At 36.5% G+C, this 19,383-nt stretch overlaps 3 protein-coding genes across 8 annotated transcripts; 2 read left to right on the top strand and 1 right to left on the bottom strand.

The window, feature by feature from the left end:
- Nucleotides 1-786: 786 nt before the first annotated feature.
- tomm40 (translocase of outer mitochondrial membrane 40 homolog (yeast)) lies at nucleotides 787-7,782 on the top strand. The gene is made up of 10 exons (XM_084384945.1): nucleotides 787-872; nucleotides 1,422-1,645; nucleotides 1,740-1,807; nucleotides 2,709-2,801; nucleotides 2,952-3,053; nucleotides 3,256-3,361; nucleotides 5,012-5,134; nucleotides 5,239-5,315; nucleotides 5,415-5,517; nucleotides 6,320-7,782. Exons 2-10 carry the CDS (start codon nucleotides 1,423-1,425, stop codon nucleotides 6,457-6,459), a joined length of 1,035 nt encoding a protein of 344 aa, XP_084241071.1. The 5' UTR covers nucleotides 787-872; nucleotide 1,422; the 3' UTR covers nucleotides 6,460-7,782.
- Nucleotides 7,783-7,784: 2 nt separating this feature from the next.
- On the bottom strand, nucleotides 7,785-12,299 carry nsmce2 (NSE2 (MMS21) homolog, SMC5-SMC6 complex SUMO ligase). Of its 6 annotated transcripts, none has more exons than XM_084384948.1 (7): nucleotides 12,227-12,299; nucleotides 10,440-10,574; nucleotides 9,723-9,835; nucleotides 9,487-9,640; nucleotides 9,294-9,388; nucleotides 9,042-9,148; nucleotides 7,785-8,197 (listed from the first exon to the last, which is right to left on the bottom strand). In XM_084384948.1, the coding sequence occupies exons 1-7, from the start codon at nucleotides 12,246-12,248 to the stop codon at nucleotides 8,086-8,088; spliced, it is 738 nt and encodes a 245-aa protein (XP_084241074.1). In that variant the 5' UTR covers nucleotides 12,249-12,299; the 3' UTR covers nucleotides 7,785-8,085. The 6 variants fall into 6 exon arrangements, with proteins under 6 accessions (XP_084241074.1, XP_084241073.1, XP_084241076.1 ...); XM_084384947.1 differs by having other exon boundaries at nucleotides 10,440-10,586; nucleotides 12,227-12,261; XM_084384950.1 differs by lacking the exon at nucleotides 12,227-12,299 and adding an exon at nucleotides 11,043-11,273 and having other exon boundaries at nucleotides 10,440-10,586.
- derl1 (derlin 1) lies at nucleotides 11,256-19,070 on the top strand. The gene is made up of 8 exons (XM_084384946.1): nucleotides 11,256-11,666; nucleotides 14,281-14,392; nucleotides 15,452-15,516; nucleotides 15,807-15,833; nucleotides 16,618-16,713; nucleotides 16,809-16,861; nucleotides 16,995-17,105; nucleotides 17,284-19,070. Exons 1-8 carry the CDS (start codon nucleotides 11,514-11,516, stop codon nucleotides 17,441-17,443), a joined length of 777 nt encoding a protein of 258 aa, XP_084241072.1. The 5' UTR covers nucleotides 11,256-11,513; the 3' UTR covers nucleotides 17,444-19,070.
- Nucleotides 19,071-19,383: the final 313 nt, after the last annotated feature.

Here is a 19,383-nt window from a genome sequence, read left to right as displayed (position 1 = left end):
TGATGTGATTGGGGAAAAAGTAAGAACAATAGTTAGAGCTAAAAATCTTGTTGCCGTCAAAAGCAATATTATAGGCAAAGCTTTGGTTTTTGTGCAGGATTTATTAGTCTTTCATTGTAGAGAAACTAATTTTCAGGATTAAAATATTTTAATGTAAATATATTACATGTATGTATTGTATTTATATTATGTATGGAGGAACATTCTCAATGTTTAAAATCAAAGAGAGTGTATCAGTTTAATTCAGTATCACTAGAAGACTTTTAAAAATATAATTTAATTCATGATGAATATATAATTGTAATATATTTTCTCGCAATTCTTATGATTTGTCCAGGTGTAAACTTAAATCAGGGATATCTAAAAACCATATAAAAAACATTTTCATTACTTTATATAAAATGAACATTCATTGGAATAAAATAATAATAATATTATATTAAAAACTTTATTTATTTGTAATGTAAACTGTTTAAAATCTGAATGGCAGTTCTGGCAGTTATTAAAGATAATAAAGAATCCTATGACACCACTCATACACTTGCATTATAGTAAAGAACATCCTGTCGTCTATTTTTAATGTCAATGTTTACAACAAAAACCATGCATGAATAAAATGCAAATGTACAGCCCCTCATACCCTTGAAGTGTAACTTCAGAGGAGTGTAGAATACACGCCACGAACCGTCGTATTTCCTTCCCCGATTACCTCACAAGGACGCCATATTCAGTAGCCAATCATCAGAGAGTTGTGGTGTCTTTTATCCAATGATCTATCAATATAGCCGGAATGGGCGGGCCAAGACGTCGGTTACGTAGTCTGTCATCCTACCGGTGCCTCTCAGCCGTATAACTGGACTGCATTGCTAAACGTGAGTATAGCACGAGGCCTGCAAATAGTTACATAAATTATAGTCATACACTTGCTATAATTAGTCCGTCATGTGTTGATAGAAACGACTGTCCAGCTAGCATATAATACAGCTTCTTCGCGCGACTCATTTAGAAATGTGCCAGTCTTTCTTTTTCACACGTTAGCTAGTTAGCTAGCATTAACCTTAGCTTACCTGCTATTTAGCCAATGAGGCGTGAATGAAGATCCACATGCTAGTGCACTACTTTTCTCTAGTGAGCCAGATTCTAGTCGTTGCTGTGCACACAGAATTGGTGTTCATATTTAGTGAGTCGCAGCAGACTACCGTTACTCGCTGGTTGTCTAAACCTGGAGAGATCAAGGTTTTCAGTTGGCAGTTGTTAGAAGCAGAACTATGTTGTTTATTGTCGGTATTCTTTCGATTGTAGAAACGTGACCTTTTGCCCTATGATTGTTGTCAGTGGAAGTAGATCATCCTGAAGTTAATGAGAGTGTTATAACATTTAATGTTATTTCAATGTTATCATACTGTTGACTTGTCCTTCAGCATGGGCAGTGTGTTGGCTGCCAGCTCCCCAAACCCTCCTCCGGCCTCAGGGGGTGGCAGTGCCCCAGGGGGCGCAGGTCTAGTGACGGTACCACCAGGTTTCACTATGCCCCCAGTGTCTGCAGTCCCACCCTCCTCAGGCACACTAGGGCAGCCCGGGACAGATGCAGAGGCCTCTCGCCCCAACCCCGGCACATTTGAAGAATGTCATCGCAAATGCAAAGGTTTGTCTAAGGCTCATTTGCTTGCATTGCTCCTGTGGTCCCACAATCTATGTTCTGTTTACTTAGTCTTTTCGTCTTTTCGTCTGCTTCTCAGAGCTCTTCCCTGTGCAGATGGAGGGGGTACGCCTGGTTGTCAACAAGGGCTTGAGCAATCACTTCCAGGTCAGTCACCACAGTGTGAATGGGATTTGCAAGCTCTTGAATAATTTATTTGTTCTTCTTAGAATTGAAAGATCAAAGGACAACAACATATATACATAGCCAAAAGGTTGGAGTAATTAAGAATTGTTAAAGTTTTTGAAAAAGTATCTTATGCTCACCAAAGCTGTATTAATTTGGTCAAAAATACAGTGATAACAGTAATGTTTTGAAATATTCAAACAATTTAAATGAACCATTTTCTGTACTATATATATATATATATATATATATATATATATATATATATATATATATATATATATATATATATATATAGTACTGTGCAAAAGTCTTAGGCATGTTAATACCCCCCCTGTACCCCCCTTTTGCTGAAGAAACAGAAAAAACTGAGACAAACTTGATGCTTTAAGAAACCTTCCTGCAAAGCTACAGTACTGTGAAAAGTACTGGCACTTGTGTTAAAATGCGTTAATATATGTTTATGTTAATATATTTCTGTTTTAAATAAATGCTGTTCATTAAACTTTCTATTCATCAAAGAATGCTGAAAACATTTATCGTTGTTTCCACAAAGATGTAAAGCATAAAAAAAGTGTTCAACATTAAGTAATAATAATAAGATTCATTAATAATAAATTAGCACCAATTTCTGAAGGATCATGTGACACTGAAGACTGGAGTAATGATGCTGAAAATTCATAAAATAATTTATTAAAAACATTTTATAAAATATATAAAAATAGAAAACCGTTCTTTTAAATTTTAATAGCTCATAATATTACTGTTTTTACTGTATTTTTGATCAAATAAATGTAGCCTTTGAGAACATAAGAGACTTGTTTCTAAAAATCATTCCATACTTTTGACTGATAGTGTATAACATCTTAATTTGCTTCCTCAGGTTAGTCACACAATTACTCTAAGCACCTTGGGGGACTCGGGTTACAGATTTGGAGCCACATATGTGGGCAGCAAACAAACAGGACCTGCAGAGGTGAGCGTCTTAGTTGCATTTGAAATGACAGAAATTAGATTTTTGATTTTCTGTCAACTTGCTACACCATTATTGTTTCAGAATGAAAATAGTAGAATGTGATGTTCACACTTTTTTTCCCTTTTCTTTTTTTTGTCTGCCCCCCCTCAGTCTTTTCCAGTTATGGTAGGTGACATGGACAACACAGGCAGTCTAAACGCACAGATCATCCATCAGCTGACCAACAATGTTCGCTCTAAATTGGCCATTCAGGTATGTACAGCATGTATAGCTGTGAAAAAATTTTCTATAATTTGGTGAGAAGAATTGTATTCTTTCTTGAGCTTTAAGAATTTAGATGGCCTAATGAATCTTAAATTCTGTTATTTTTTTAATGTATTTTTTAAACTTGTTCAGAAAATCAGTGCTGCATAGTGTTCTGTTATTAATTGCCTGACTAAATGATGGGTTACAGACACAGCAACACAAGTTTGTAAACTGGCAATGTGATGCAGAATACCGTGGCGATGACTTCACAGCTGCTGTTACCCTTGGCAACCCAGATGTTCTTGTTGGATCTGGTAACAAACTTGCATTTGCTATTGACCATGACTGTCAAGCTCCAAAAATTACTATATACATTTAAAAAAAAAAAAAAAAAGTATGCTAATCATAATACACTACCGCTAAAAATGTTGGGTCTGAAAGATAAATTCTTTTATTATTTTTTTATTTTTTTATTTTTTATTTTTTTAAAGTCTCTTATGCTCACTGACTGCGTTTATTTGATAAAAAATAAATTAAAAAAAACGAATATTGTGAAATATTATTATTATTATTATTATTATTATTAAAAATAATAAAAATAAAATAATATTATTATTATTCCTGTGATGGTAATAGGTTTATTTAACATGTAGTTTAAAAAAAAAACTTAATTTAATAATCTAATATAAAAATAAGATATTGCATAGTTCAAAACGCCAGAGGAGAACTGGCCCCCGACTGAGCCTGGGTTCTCCCAAGGTTTTTTTTTCTCCATTAGGTCACCTGATGGAGTTTCAGGTCACCATTAGGTCACTTGATGGAGTTTCAGGTCACCATTAGGTCAGTTGATGGAGTTTTTCGGTTCCTTGCCACTGTTGCCTTTGGCTTGCTCAGTTGGGGATATTTAATTTTAATTTTATCAATCAATAAATTCCACTAGAAACAAACCTTGTTGTATTATTTTAATTTAATACTGTGAAGCTGCTTTGATACAATCTGTATTGTGAAAAGCGCTATACAAATATACTTGACTTGACTTAACTTGACATAGTCTTCACTGTATGAATTAAATATAAATGTATTCTTATTAAAGCTAAAAACAAAACTATTCAGTTAAGAACAGTAAGTTATATTCTCTTTTGTTTGCTTCACATTAAAGGGATAGTTCACACAAAAATTTAAATTGTCATCACATACTCACCCTCATGTTGTTCCAGACCTGTTTGAGTTTCTCTCTTCTGTTGAACACAAAAAAAGGTATTTTAAAGAATGTTGGGAACCAAACAGTTGATGGTAGCCATTGATTTCCATAGTAGGAAAAAAATACAATACAATGGAAGTCAATTACTACTGTCAACTGTCGGGTTACCAACATTCTTTAAAATACCTTTTTTTGTGTTCAACAGAAGAAAGAAACTCAAACAGGTTTGGAACAACATGAGGGTGAGTAAATGTTTACAAAATGTAAAATTTTGGGTGAACTATCCCTTTAATGACGATCCCTTTACTTTCACTTGAGACAAAACTGGTAGTGTTTACACGATGGGCAATTTGACATAATTGCGTGTGTATTCAACCATTCAAGCGCAATAAAACGTGAAAGAGAACTGAATTCCCGATCGCATGCTGAGAGACGCGGCTGTGCACCGCATTGAGTTCTTTTTCACTGCTTATTGTGCTTAACATTTTTTAACATCAAACACGTCCCAAATTTGCCATCGCCTGCTGAGAGGGGTGCTTTCCGTGCACGCACTTTGGGAGTGTGCGTCCCGTTCTTTATTTTCTTATTCATACATTTCATCATTCTAAAGTGTTGATAGCGCTGTATATTTACATACTGCGATATGCACAACATAGCAAAATCTTTAAGGATAGACTTTTTATACTGTGGTAACAATATATATATCATCATAACGCCCTGCCCTAGTAGGAGCTCACGTTCACATTCATGTTTCGTCTGATAGGTATCATCGTTGCACACTACCTCCAGTCCTTGTCTCCTGCTTTGGTATTGGGGGGCGAGCTGGTCTATCACAAGAGACCAGGAGAGGAGGGCACTGTCACATCATTAGTGGGCAGGTACACAGGTAATCATTTCCAGATCATTCTTTATCACATTTTATTCAGGGTCTGGCAAAAATCATAATTTGATTAAATGTACTAATTGGACCTGCTACCTTTTCATCCTCAGGTAGTAACTATGTCGCCACGTTGACTGTTGGAGGAGCTGGTGCACATGCGTCATACTACCACAAAGCCAATGACCAGGTACTTCATATATAGTTGAATTAAATGACAGATCTGTTACTCAAGATAAGACCCGTTGTCTGTTAAACTCACTTTTCTGAATCTGAAAACCTCCCACAGCTCCAGGTTGGGGTGGAATTTGAGGCTAGCACACGGATGCAGGACACAAGCATGTCGTTTGGTTATCAGTTGGATGTACCCAAAGCAAATCTGCTGTTTAAAGGTATTGGAAGGCTTTTCTTGAACGGTTTTAAAAGTTGAGTTCTGGTTCTCAAATATGATTGGCTGAGAGCCATTTCTGGATATTTTACCAGTATCACATGGAAACCATTTCACCGTTTGGTTCACTCCACTTGCAGCATTTCTCACAGCAAGTGTCATGGCGGACGAGCAAACCCACCTTAATTTTACAAATCCTAATATTGTTGTGTGACTGAAGGTAGTTTTTAGAGTTTTTTTCTGATTTTGTGTGCCATTAGATTGCAGCAAAGACTGTCTTTATGAGTGAGTCAGTAGCAACGACTTTTGTATTGAAAAGGTTGTAAACAAGGATGTTGTTTTTACTTTAAACAACATCTTATAAAACCTACAAATGCATTGCCTTGTGCTGTCATGGGAAATCCCCTTAACTGTTCAAAGGACAAAGATATTGCTTTCCTCAGCGGACATTCAAACTGATTTTGTGATTATGAATAAAAGCAGGTATGCAGCTAAAGCAAAGCAGTAAAAACTCACTGAGTACGTCTCTCATAATACTCTACTATACAAAATACAATAAGCTTCAATAAAGCAACTCAGTGTTGCTTCGTAACAGGCTTGGCTGTTAAACTGTCAACTTGGCAGCATGGCAGTGATTGCCTACGGCCCAATCACAGCTGTGCTGATATAGAGCAATATTGCAAGGCTACTTGTGTGATATTGCTCATATGTGTATATATAATCTCGTGCAGCCCTACTTATTCCATGAATATTCCAGTTTTGTTCTACTGTTAAACTTGCCTATCCTCTTCAACCTTGTTCTTCAGGTTCTTTAGATAGCAATTGGGTGGTGGGAGCGACGCTGGAAAAGAAGCTGCTTCCCCTTCCTCTATCATTAGCTCTAGGCGCCTTCCTTAACCACCGCAAGAACAAGTTTCAGTGTGGCTTTGGTATCACCATTGGATAGAACCACCGTGGCGATTTCAGAATCACAACAGATACAACCCTCCACCACGCTTGGACTGGTGCAAAGAGACATGGGGACATGGACCAACACTGAAACAGACTCAGAGACTCCCAGTATTAGTGCGTTGAACCTTCACAAGGATGGACCAGGACAAAGAGCTCGCAGGGCTGTCCAACAGGGCTCTCATCAACATAAATGTTCAGTTATCTGATAAACAGACAGTCACATAAGGTTTGTTTTTAAATGCACATCACGTGGAAGAACAATGTGCAATGCATGTAACATTAAAGGTGTTTTGGAAGAAAGTACGTATCCGTATTCAAAATATACTTCATTCAAACACAGTCAGTTAATGTGGAGATGCCTTTGCGTTTTTTTTTTTTGCCTTTGTTGAGACAATTATTCTTTTGGCTTTTACACAAGACTGTTTTCTTAAGGGCAAAATGTTTTGATCTATAAACATAAACCATTTGTTTTGGTCTGTATAAATGTGGTCATACGGTTTGAGTGCTCAGTTTTCATGTACGAATTAAAATGATTTAATGTTCAATAATATACTCCATGAAATGCTGTTTGTGATGTCAAAATTATGAAAATTCAATGCATGGGAAGCTCTTGGTTTAAGACTTAAGTGATGGGTTAAGTCAATGCCTGTGTCCCTTTTGCCTGGTTTCACAGACAAGGCTTGAGCCTAAAATGCATGTTTGAGCTGTCATAACTGAAAGCAACTTGCACTGACACATCTGAAAATATGTCAGTGCCATTGTTTTGTCTTGAGATGCACATCAGTAAGATTTTTTTCTAAGGCACATTTATAAAAGCTACTTAAATGTCCTATTTTAACTATGGATTACTCCTGGCTTAATCTAAATCCTGTCTGTGAAACCGGGCCTTAGTCTCATGAAATAATTAGTCACACAGAACCATCTAAGACTTTTGACCATGAGATCCTTTTCCTGTATATGTCTGTTAGGGTCTTTGGGGCAAATTCGGATGCTGGTTTCATATTGACAGGGCGTAACCAATCAGACTGTCCTTTTTATGTCTCGATGTGTCTCTGAATTTTCCACATAGACAAATTTCCAAAGTTTGTATTTTAGTTAGTTGTACACAGTTTAAGGTTTTTGGGGCAGTCAAAGAGTTGGAGAAGATACTATAATAAACCTGTACAATTTAAGCTGGTTTTAATGCCCAGTGGTTTTTCATGTCTCATGCTGATTTCATGTCTTTGTGACATTGGTGGAGTAATATAAAACAGGCTTTTGTCCTGATTCGAATGGATTATTTTGCAGTGCAATTGTTGAATAAACATCTGGTTGTGAATTGGGTTTTGAAAGGAAGCAGGTTTTATTTTCATTGACAGATGAAGATGAAGAGTCCTACTCTCATTGACTAAGGATTGCAGGATAAAATGTATAGGTAATCTGTGGTTTGACAGTGAGGCAATATGAGAAGGAACAAATATTTATTGTTTATTAAAAAAAAAACTTCAAATGTGTTATATATTAACTATAACACAAACCATATTTTACACAAAAAAAAAGCCTCCAGTTCTAGATTTCAATTTTCAGGCAAACCATTTTAAACAGAACAACTAGGAACATCTGCGGGACTGATTTAGTCCGATTAAGTTTTTTTGCTCTGTCTCTTGTGGTTCTGGATCATTCTCTTCATAACCAAGTCCAACTCGAGGTCCGACTGCTGAACATCTTTGTTATCGCAGCCAACCTTTGGACAGCTGTGAAAAATGACAGAAAAGTGGGTAACAGTGGCTGTTTTATACACTACTGTTCAAAGGTTTGGAGTCAGTAAGATTTCATTTCTAAACGTTCATTTAGCAAGGATACATTAAATTGCTCAAAAGTGTGAGTAAAGACTTTACATTTTACACTTGTACAAATTTATAGGCTATATAAAATAAATGCTGTTTTCAATTTTAAAAAAATCCAAGACATTTTCCACAAAACTATTGAGCAGCTCAACATGTTTCTTGAGCAGCAAATCAGCATATTGGAATGATTTCTGAAGAATAAATTCATTAAAAAAGAAAATGAGTTTTCTTTTTTCAGAAATATTCAAAAATCTTACTAACCCCAACATTTTGAATGATAGTGCCAGTGTATTAAAGTGATAGTTCACCCAAAAATGAAAAATCTGTCATCATTTACTCTCCCTCAAGTTGTTCCAAACCTGTATGACTTTCTTTCTTCTGCTGAACACAAAAGAAGATATTTTGAAGAAAGTCGGTAACCAAACGACTGATGGACCCCATTGACTTCCATAGTAGGAAAAAAAAAATACTATGGATGTCAATGGGGACCAGCAACTGTTTAATTACCAACCTTCTTTAAAATATCTTCTTTTGTGTTTAGCAGAAGAAAGGAAATCATACAGGGTTGGAACAACTTGAGGGAGAGTAAATGATGACAGAATTTTCATTTTTGGGTGAACTATCACTTTAAGTGTAATTTTTTTTCAATTAAAGTTTACATTGACACTGGCTGTTGGCAGGATATGGAAATGAATTAACTGTATACTTATTTGGGACAAGGTAAAGACAGAACTGAGCAGTGGCTACATACCGAAATGTCTTCTTATTTTTGTGCTTGGCCTTAATCATTTCAAGTACAGCCGCTTGGTCATAGTAATGATTGCATATCTTGTTTTTCATTGGATTGACCATCTCAACCTGTCAGAACAAGATAAGGTAAAATAACATTTCTGTAAGTCTATTATTCATGCAATACAAATAATACACAAAAACACCTCCACAAATGTGAACTTTTAACTCAAGAGCCATAACATCTTGTGCACTTGATCAAGTGTATGTTTACCTGGGTGAGAGGGCAGATGAAGTTTGTCTGGCTCTGTGTAACAGCAATGTCCTCATCCAGTTCCTCCCCTTCGTTCTCATCTGCAGTTTGACCTGCTGCATATACATATATGTACAAATATACATTGAGGAATGGCATCACTTATGACACGTTTTTTTGTGAATGCTGTGCTGCAAGAAGTGTTGTGTCCCACCTTGAATGGCATATTTCCTGACACTGTCTTTGAAGGCAACCACCTTGCTGTGCCTTTGCAGGTCTGCGTCTGAAACTCCAGACATTAACTCGGTGAAACGGCCCTTTACAGAGTCTCTCAGATGAACCATGGCCTCCGGAGGTTCTTGTCTGACCTGCAGAACATACGAGTGAAAGCAAGGGTGGCTCAGTGGGTGTCTTGACAAAGACTTTGTGGCAGTAGTCAGCAAGACAAACCTGGGCAGTCATCTCATCAACAGACTCCACAAAACAATTGATTTCTCTGTCCAGTCTGGAACACTCCAGAATCATGTCCTCCAGTTTCTTTAGAGCTGAACTGTTATCCATACCTGAAATTCAATAAAAAAGGTACATTTTGAAAAGTATGTCTGAAAAACAAATCCTCAAAACAAATATCTTGAGGATATTATCAAAATCAGGGATTTACGCTACCGTTCAACAGTTTTTTGTTTCTGAAAGAAGCCTCTTATGTTCACCAAGGCTGCATTTATTTGACTAGAAACACAGTAAAAACTGCAATACTGTGAAATATATATATATAAAAAATGTATTCTATTTGATTATACATTAATTCTTTTGAAAGCAAAGCTTTTCAGATTTTCAGAATCATTACTCAAGTCTTCAGTGTCACATGATCTTTAAGAAATCACAGTAATATGCTGATTTGGTGCTCAAGAACCATTATTAATGTTACAATGTTCACTTCACATAGATACTATTCTTTTGAACTTTGTATTTATCAAAGAATCCTGATCTTTTTATCATGGTTTTCACAAAAATATTAAGCAGCAGAACGGTTTTTAACATTATAAATGTCTTTACTGCAATTTTGATCAATTGTATGTATCCATGCCGAACAAAATGACATATATATATATATAGCTGTTGAGTGCTGATGTAAAAATACGGTTTAATTGTAGATTGGCTGCTCACCTTGTGCTTCGACTATTCCCAGCGCAACGTCTGATATCATGTCCATACAAGCTCCAATATCTGTTTGACATGACTTCAGAGTGGATACGGTGGACTGTACTGAGCTCAGAGACATCTCTAGAAGGCATGGGACTGCTGGAAAAGAAACTAACACACAAGTGCAGCTTTATCATTCACTTTCACCTACTTTGACAAAAGCGCACTGGAATGAACATTAAAAATCGATAGTGCACCAAAAAAATTTAATTTCTCCAGTTCTTTGAACCTGTATGACTTTCTTTTTTGAACGGGACATAAAAGCGATGACGGACAGAATGACAGCTTTTTAGTCATCACCATTCTTATTTTTTTACATGGAAAAATGTAAGTGATTGAGGCTGGCAGTCCCAAACAAACATCAGAGAAAAAGAAAGTCATACAGGTTTAGCACAACATGATGAGCTAAATAATGGCATTATTTGTATTATTTAGTCAACTCTTTGACTAAACTTATTAGCAACTTATTGACCTAAGTGGTAATAGAATTTTGACACATTAAAATGACTTATCTGCGACATTTATACAAACATACCGGTAATAAATTTTAAAAAACCTTCGCTTTACCAAAAGTAGCGCCACTAGTCGTTTCCGGTTTCAAAACGCTTTGAATGACACGTCAATATAAAAGACTTCTAACGATTTTATAATCATAACGTATTCTTAAAATACCCACTACGTTGCACATAATTGTGACAGAGTTTATAACAAAAAAAACTATATCGCTGACAAAACGCTACATTTTAAATATCAGCATTTTTTCGACTTCGTATAAAGTCCATATTTCTTTGCGTGACTGTTAATTTGACAGTCAAATTGAACGGAAATTCGCAGCAAGGACGCGTCTGTGCGCGGCCACGTCATGTAAACTAAACGGGGGAAGGAGTTGCGTACACCAGGGTAACCAAAATAGAAGGAGACTGAAACAGCCTTTCTGCGTTGTGATCACAGTTTCGTTTGTTGCACCTGCTCGTTTTCCAAACCTGCATCGGCGGATAACCGACAGAGAATCTACAGGGTCTTAAATCATATGGCAAGATGTCAGATATCGGGGACTGGTTTAAAAACATCCCTTTCATCACCCGTTACTGGTTTGCTGGCTCAATTGCTGTGCCGCTAATAGGAAAGCTGGGATTAATCGGTCCTATGTATCTTGTGTTATGGCCGGAGGCATTCTTTCATAAATTCCAGGTAAGTTTAGATTAAACTAAACAGAAACTTACAGAAACTTTAGACAACATGAGCGATGACAAGGCCTTGTAGGCCTCATCTGAAGTAACGTTTCACAGATGCCCACACATGGGCTGCCGCTACAGTGCTGTAGTAACATTAAGCGGTTGTTGTTGATGACATAGACATATTATGTCTATGGTTGATGATGATTATGCTTGACGGTTTTTTGATTAGCATATAATGCTGTCTATGAAGTCTGGTTGCGTACACACTACTCATGATTGCCTGAATTACATGTTTTTGTGTTATAATATTTAGTTGTACATTAGGTAGCTTGCATGTTAGACATTAAAAGTTGTCGAAACGAATAGTTCATGCGATGTTTAACGGTAATGCAGAATAAGAATCGTAAAAGATGGCAAAACCGTAACACATGGGCAATATGTGCATCGACAATATTCTAACATATTTAATCCCTCCCTCCAACTGTCAAGTCAGCATTAAAATTGTTATACTGGCGCTATATTATAAGGTTGAAAGGCAGAAAACGGAGTTTGATTTAAAAGTTGCGCACTTACAGAAAAGCAAACACCGTAACATTGAACGTTGTCTCAGCCTGATCTGTGCTCAACCAATGACAGCTGAGTACGCGTCTGGAGACTACTTCCTGGACATTATGACTGCTAAATTATTCTTTTCTTTTCTTTGAAAAGCCCTTCTTCTTACTGTGATGCCAAAAAAAATAACCGATATGTTTACTATATCTGATTAGAAAATATTTGAGTTTTTCGACTTTGAAAATAATATAAATAATAGTGTATCTATTTTCCACATTGTGGAGGTCGGCTTTTCTAATGTCCAATTCTAACAGTATGTCTAAACTGTAAAATATTAAGCTTTTAAATATGTAATTAATCATGGTCGCTTATTAATCATTAGAAATATAATATTTATTGTTTTCGGTGCCAGTTACTTCCACCAGGTGGCGGAAAGCTATTTGTTTGTGGGCTAAAAGAGTAAAACAATGTGATGGGTGTTTGTAAGAATGGGGTCTATGGAAAAGTTAAAAGTAAAACAGTGGAATAAATAAAATCTTAATTAAAATAAATAATTTCATGAAAGACATATTTAATTAAAATGTACAATTAAATACTACATTTAACAGTGCAGTACTATAGTGAGTAGGAAAAAACGTCATTATATATATATATATATATGTATTATTTTTTAAGAAAAAAACGTTATATATATATATAACGTTTTTTTCTTAAAAAATAATATATAGCCTATATATATAATGACGTATTTTTTTTTAAATCCCAAATATTTTCCAAATAATATTTTACACATAATTATAATCTTAATTTTTCACCGTATAAATTAGATCTTTATGCATGAAAATTATAGCTGCCTTATGAAGTTATTTTATATTGTGGAAACTCACATTACACTATCTAGTCATTTTTGTGGCATTTAGCATATGTCACGTCTCTATGTCCTTAACAATGAGTTTTTACTGTCAGTTGTTGGCTAATGCAGCTTGTAAATGGCACAAATATTGCTTTTAATATGTTTCCTATGACACCTTTTTTTGTGAGTGACGCACCTGAAATCCAGGCACCTCTGCTAATGGCTAATTAACCTCTGTTTAATTTTTGGAATTTAGGTACGTAGACATTGAGGTCCTATTCATATGGTGTTTCTGTGCAGATATAGACGCAATAGAGTGAGGAATAACACAGGATAGTACAGATACGTTTAAGCTAAGGGCAACACAAATCTTTCTGTCAAAGTGAACCAGTGCTCACATTGGCACATTTGTCTTGTGAAGGAACCATTTAGGCCAAATAAACCTCTTCCCGTCCTCTCTCAGCATACCAATCCTGCTGTGCTTTTTAACCCACTTTCTCTGCGCTGCAGTGCACAGAGGTCACCTCTCCACACAAGCGAGCTGGCGTGATTTATGCTGCAGTGCGCGATGGGGCCGCTGGACTGCCTGGCTACCGCAGAGCCAACATCAAAGCATTGCTGCTCAGCGGATTCACAGTGCCCCAGACCCAAAAACCCTGCTAGCTCAGAGTTTCTGTGTGTGCCGGAGGGAGGAGCGAAAGCACTAGGAGTGAGGGAGGGAGGGATACGGGGAAAGGGAGGAGGACGTGACAGCCGGAGACTATAGAGAGGGATAAAGTGTGCATGTGCATGTTGAGAGAAAATTAAACACCGGAGAGTTAAAAAAAAAAAAAATTGTGCAGGGGTGTGTGTTTGTTGTTTACTAACCCAGTTAGACTGGGAATTACAGAATAGTTCTTGATAATAGACCAGATGAGTGTGTGTTCCTCTCAGAGCATGATGTCTGGTGTAATAGCTTTAATCATGCTCAGGCACATGGATAGGGAATCAAATCTGCAGTGCAAGCATGGATGCCACTTTTATCATAAAATAGGCAGTGCTTACAAATTGTGACTGCTGAGTATGTGTGTGCCTGTTGGTTTTCTATACCTCTACTGCAGTTTACGTGTCTTGCGTCTAATGACTACCTTGATACGTCTGTTTTAATAGGCCAGAATCTATGGGCATGTCCAACGGTGATCTGCGTCAAGTCACTAATCATTTTTCTTTGCTCTCTCAACAGATATGGAGACCATTATCTGCAACGCTGTATTTCCCAGTTGGCCCAGGGACAGGTTTTCTCTACTTGGTTAATTTGTATTTTCTCTACCAGTACTCCTCGAGGCTTGAAACAGGTAGCTTCTGTGTCCCTAAATATATTAAACCTATTTTAATAAGAATAGCATGTGACTGGACTGAAAAGTGCACATAGTATTTTTTGTTAAAGTTGCGCTGGTTAATTCAGCAGTCATCTTAAAGGGATGGTTCGGAGTAAAGTCAACCTAGGGTCCTTTGCACCATGACTTTGAGCCAGACACACATTACACTACATCCTCATGCATCACTTTCTGCCAGGACTTTTACGGGCTTTTTCCCAAATCACTGAAGTAACCTCCCACTGAAAAAAGGCTTCTGGGGGGGTGTTTGGCTCGGGGTCATGGTGCAAAGGACCCTAGGTTGATTTTACTCCGAACCATCCCTTTAACTGCAGTTATGTCGTCTGCAGCTTTAAATGCTCAAGCTTTTTAAAGTTGGATGGATTCTGATTGTCAGTAAATGCTGAAAAAATTGTTCTCGTAGTGATTACAAAAATAGTTTCTCTGTGTCATTAGTGTAATACAGTAGCTGTGGTGTGGATTTTCTGTTCTCATAGAAATAGTACAGTTATTAAACCTATAGTTAAAATTATCATTAAAGTTAAGTCCCATTCACACCAAGGTTGATAGCTATATATTATTATAATGTTATAATCAATTGATGTGGATGCTGATATATAGTTATCTTTATAGTTATCATTCTTGGTGTGAACAGCCTTTTTTATACCGATGCCTTGTGGCGTGGATGCAACGTCTCACAAAAGTTTTCACTTAACTGATGCCGTTGTAAAAATGCTCTAATCACTGTCATGATTAATTACATGTCCAATAATTGGGGGATTACCAAAATAAAGGGAGGAATTTTTTATTTGGTCATGGGATTTCAAAATGGCGCCCCCCTTGTGGTGATCCGCTCCATGTAAAATAAAATGGCTTTAATTAGGCTTCTGATATGACTGCAGTCTTCATGTTCAATTCATTTTAAACATAGTTTTCAGGTATATTATGTTTATGTGTAAAACTGGAAAAAGGAGTGAGTACACCTTTAATAAAAGTGAATGAAATGATACTAATCATCATCTCTTCTCCCTTTCACAGGAGCTTTTGATGGAAGACCAGCAGACTACATGTTCATGCTTCTTTTCAACTGGATTTGCATTGTTGTATCCTTTCTGCCATGTACACACTATACAGTTATATTTGAAAAGAATAAACGGGTCATTCAGTGCAGCACAAATATTATTCAGTGTCATCAAACGATTTGCATCTGTGCAACGCATACACACATCACTGTAAATGAGTTCAGTCAGTGAAAGTGTCATGCTGAATTCAGCATTTTAGTATATTGCATTAAATGATTTAATATTCTCTAAGGGTGTTTTTTAACTTCCACACAGCAAGCAAAAGCTTTTCTTGGAAGCATGTGCATTTCCCTTTAACATTAGTAATTCAGATAACAGGCCTAATGATGGACATGCAGGTTAGTATGCATTTTTTTACCCGTGTAAAGTTTTGATACCTTTAAATTTAAACTATTTTATTATATTATATCAGTTAAAGGTTGATATAAATCACAGAAGCTAACACCGTAGACTTGCTGTAACTTCATGGAAATTTCACGCTAGTAGTTCAAATAAAGAAAATAAAAAATCTTATTTGATTCTGAGTGTAATAATATCTTTTTTAAAGCATATTTTTAGTATGTACTACCATTCAAAAGTTTGGGGTTGGTAAGATTAGAAATTTCTTATGCTCACCAAGGCTGCGTTTATTTGATCAAAAATACAGTAATATGTGATGGCAAAGCTGAATTTTCAGCATCATTACTCCAGTCTCCAGTCTTAAGATCTGTATTAAACTATGGCCATATGTTTCTTATAGCGAAACAAGATTTGTAGATTTGGAGCTGTCAGTTATGACAGTAAACTGTCACCTCCCTTACATAATCTTTTAATCAAAGCAAACATCTTATATTGATTAAATGGTCATTAAATTAATACATTTAAAAATGTTTTTGTCTTTCTAAAAATGTGCTACTTTATCGAACGACAACCTTTCGTGATCTATCACCATTATTCTGCACTCCTGGAATTCGCAGTTAATTAAGCTTTTTAATGTAACGTATTAGTTATTTAAGGGACCGTTGCATGACAGTTAAAAGCATCTTTTATCTATGTTGTGTGAGAGAAATTCTATTATGTTGTTTTAATTTTTAATTTCCCTATTTATTTGTTCATGAATATCGGGTTGCTTGTATCTTGCAGCTCCTGATGATCCCTTTGATCATGTCGGTTCTGTATGTCTGGGCTCAGCTAAATCGCGACACGGTTGTATCTTTCTGGTTCGGAACCAGATTCAAGGTATTCAATACATTACTATAGTATGTTTTATATGAAATGCTGATGTGTGTTTTAATGCTCAACACTAAAACCTTTTAATTTTCACACTAACACAGGCTTGTTATCTCCCTTGGGTAATTTTGGGATTCAACTATATCATCGGTGGCTCGTAAGAATCTTTTCCCCCCACACAGATTCATGATTAAATATCACAGTCATTTGATGTAGATGCTGCATAACAATGAGTCATCACAGTGGCATAATAATTATTGTAACAATAACCTTTTTTTTCTTTTCTTCAGTGTTGTCAATGAGCTGATTGGGAACTTGGTTGGCCACCTTTACTTCTTTCTGATGTTCAAATACCCCATGGATCTGGGTGGCAGGTCCTTCTTGTCCACCCCGCAGTTCCTGTGAGTTTATTGGCTGCACAGCTGGCCTCAATTTCCTATTTTGAGTCAAGCAATGCTGGTGTCTGATTATTAAATATTTAATTTATGAATCCATAGCTGAATGAAAGTGATAAGTGTTGAAAAGCCTCTTATGGTGCTTTATTGTCATATTCTTCCTATCATTTCCTTTTTCCCTCAGATACCAGATGTTCCCAAATCGACGAGGAGGGGTGTCTGGATTCGGCGTTCCTCCGAGCAGGAGACCTTTACCCCAAGAGCAGGCAGGAGGAGGAGGAGGCGGCGGCGGCGGTGGTGGTCGCCACAACTGGGGTCAAGGCTTTCGTCTGGGGGACGACTAAAGCCTTTGACTCTTGCGTCAATGGATAAATACAGAAACTTCTACCATCAATGCTGCAGAATATGGATTTTATATGTTTTGGGGTTCATTTGTGTTGCTTTTCTTCTGACCCGCAAAGGAAAAGTGACGGGGACTCTTTCCCAGCGTTACATTGTCCTCTTACTCTCGATGTCATATCACACTGTTATTGAGTTTCACAGTGTGTACAGAAACTCTGCAAAAATATGTGCTGTAGCAGAGTTGGTGAAATTGTAGGAAATTCAGGGGACTCTGATTGTGTTTCCCATATTATGACAACATCATTCAACATATGCAGGCTTCATGTTACTTGCTCACAGTCAAATGTAGCCGATTAATTTCTCTATGAACTGTTCAGTGTCGATTGTCTGTTAGCATGATTGTTTAGGAATGGCCATGGATTTTATATCAAATGTTTTTTTTTTAAATCACCTCATTTGTCTAAATTTATTGTAATGTTTCTTAAGCATTGCTTATGCCTTGCATTTGTCAATTAACTGAGTTACCAATCAGAATCTGAACATGCAGATGAAAGTGCTGTGCATATTTCAGTCTGTTTGTTACATACATTCAGATGCATATTTCCATCTGTTTTATACATTTAGATGCCAGCCTTGAGTAGTTTATCAATCCATTTAAAGTAAAACTGCCATCCATGCATTTCACACATTACTGATGATCAAACCAAGTTAAGTTATCCTGTGATACATGTGCAGTCTGACTAGCCAATAGAAACCTACGTTTTATTATTATTTGTACACTAGGCTTTCAGTACTATCATATTTGATTTAGTATGCACTTAACACATTGGTTTAATATTATAATGTCCCTCAACACATTGTTTTGATAAAGGTGCTTTACAAAATCCAGACACCTTTGTGTGCATATGGTATATAATGGTGTGATAGTCACATTAAAATTATACATGGTGATTTTGCCAAAATCCTTGTCAAATAAAATTTACTACTGTTCTAATCTACAAGCTTTACTAAAATGTCAGTTCAGTTTACATTTTTTTAGTGCTTCAATTATTGCCATTTCATTGAGTGCATTTTTGATTACTGATGCTACAAATATACAGCAACTGTGCTCAATATTTGAGTACATTGATTTCAGTGTCTTGAGGGACACACTCAGGATACAGGCGCCTTAAAGTTGCATTTAAAATTTGCAGCACCCTGAATGGAAACTTAATGTAAGAAAATTAGCAGCTCCCGAAGAAGTGTAGCGGGGTTTTTTGTTAGTTTGTTTTTAAATGTTTTACTTTGGCAATGCTACCGTTGTGTTAACAATGAAACTCAGAACAGGCTTTCAATCATTTGTGTTTTATTGAATTACAGCAGACTGGTTCTTATAAAGAGCAAGCAGGATTCTTGGTAGCAGTACAGTATTCCTGATACATGTCTGAACATGACACTAAAAGCAGCAGCAGGAAAAAAAGAAATACACTTAAGCGAGCTGAAAGCAGTTCACAGCTGAGTAGTGGAAAATGGAACTATGCCTTGAATACCAGGAAAAGCCAACATGATAAGTATAATTTTGCAGTTACTGTAATATTGCCAAAAAATTAGCCTATGACTACAAATAAACATATGCTGTGCATCACTGTATTGTATTGATTTCGATTTTGATTATGTCCACCATGTGGCTCTGTCCCCTTGGCGATAAGGTACAGTATGAGAGTGCAGGCAATGTGTTTATGGTTCAAAGAAAAGTCCATAATATCACCTCGTTTTCTGGAATGAGATGGTTTTTATTGAAGCACCGCTTGTGTGTGTGTGTGTGTCCACTTGAAATGTTAAGTGCCATCGTGGACCACACTGTGTTTTATAACAGCTTCACCAGCAGGTGGGTTGATTCTGTGTCCTCACAAAAATGATTGAACATTCCATAATAAGGGTCAAAGGAAATGTCTTGGGACTC

This window comes from Rutilus rutilus, assembly GCF_951802725.1.
Source record: "Rutilus rutilus genome assembly, chromosome: 17".
NCBI classification, from domain to species: domain Eukaryota; kingdom Metazoa; phylum Chordata; class Actinopteri; order Cypriniformes; family Leuciscidae; genus Rutilus; species Rutilus rutilus.
The sequence above is the reverse complement of the archived record's forward strand: the minus strand, read 5'-3'. Positions and strand labels throughout refer to the sequence as shown.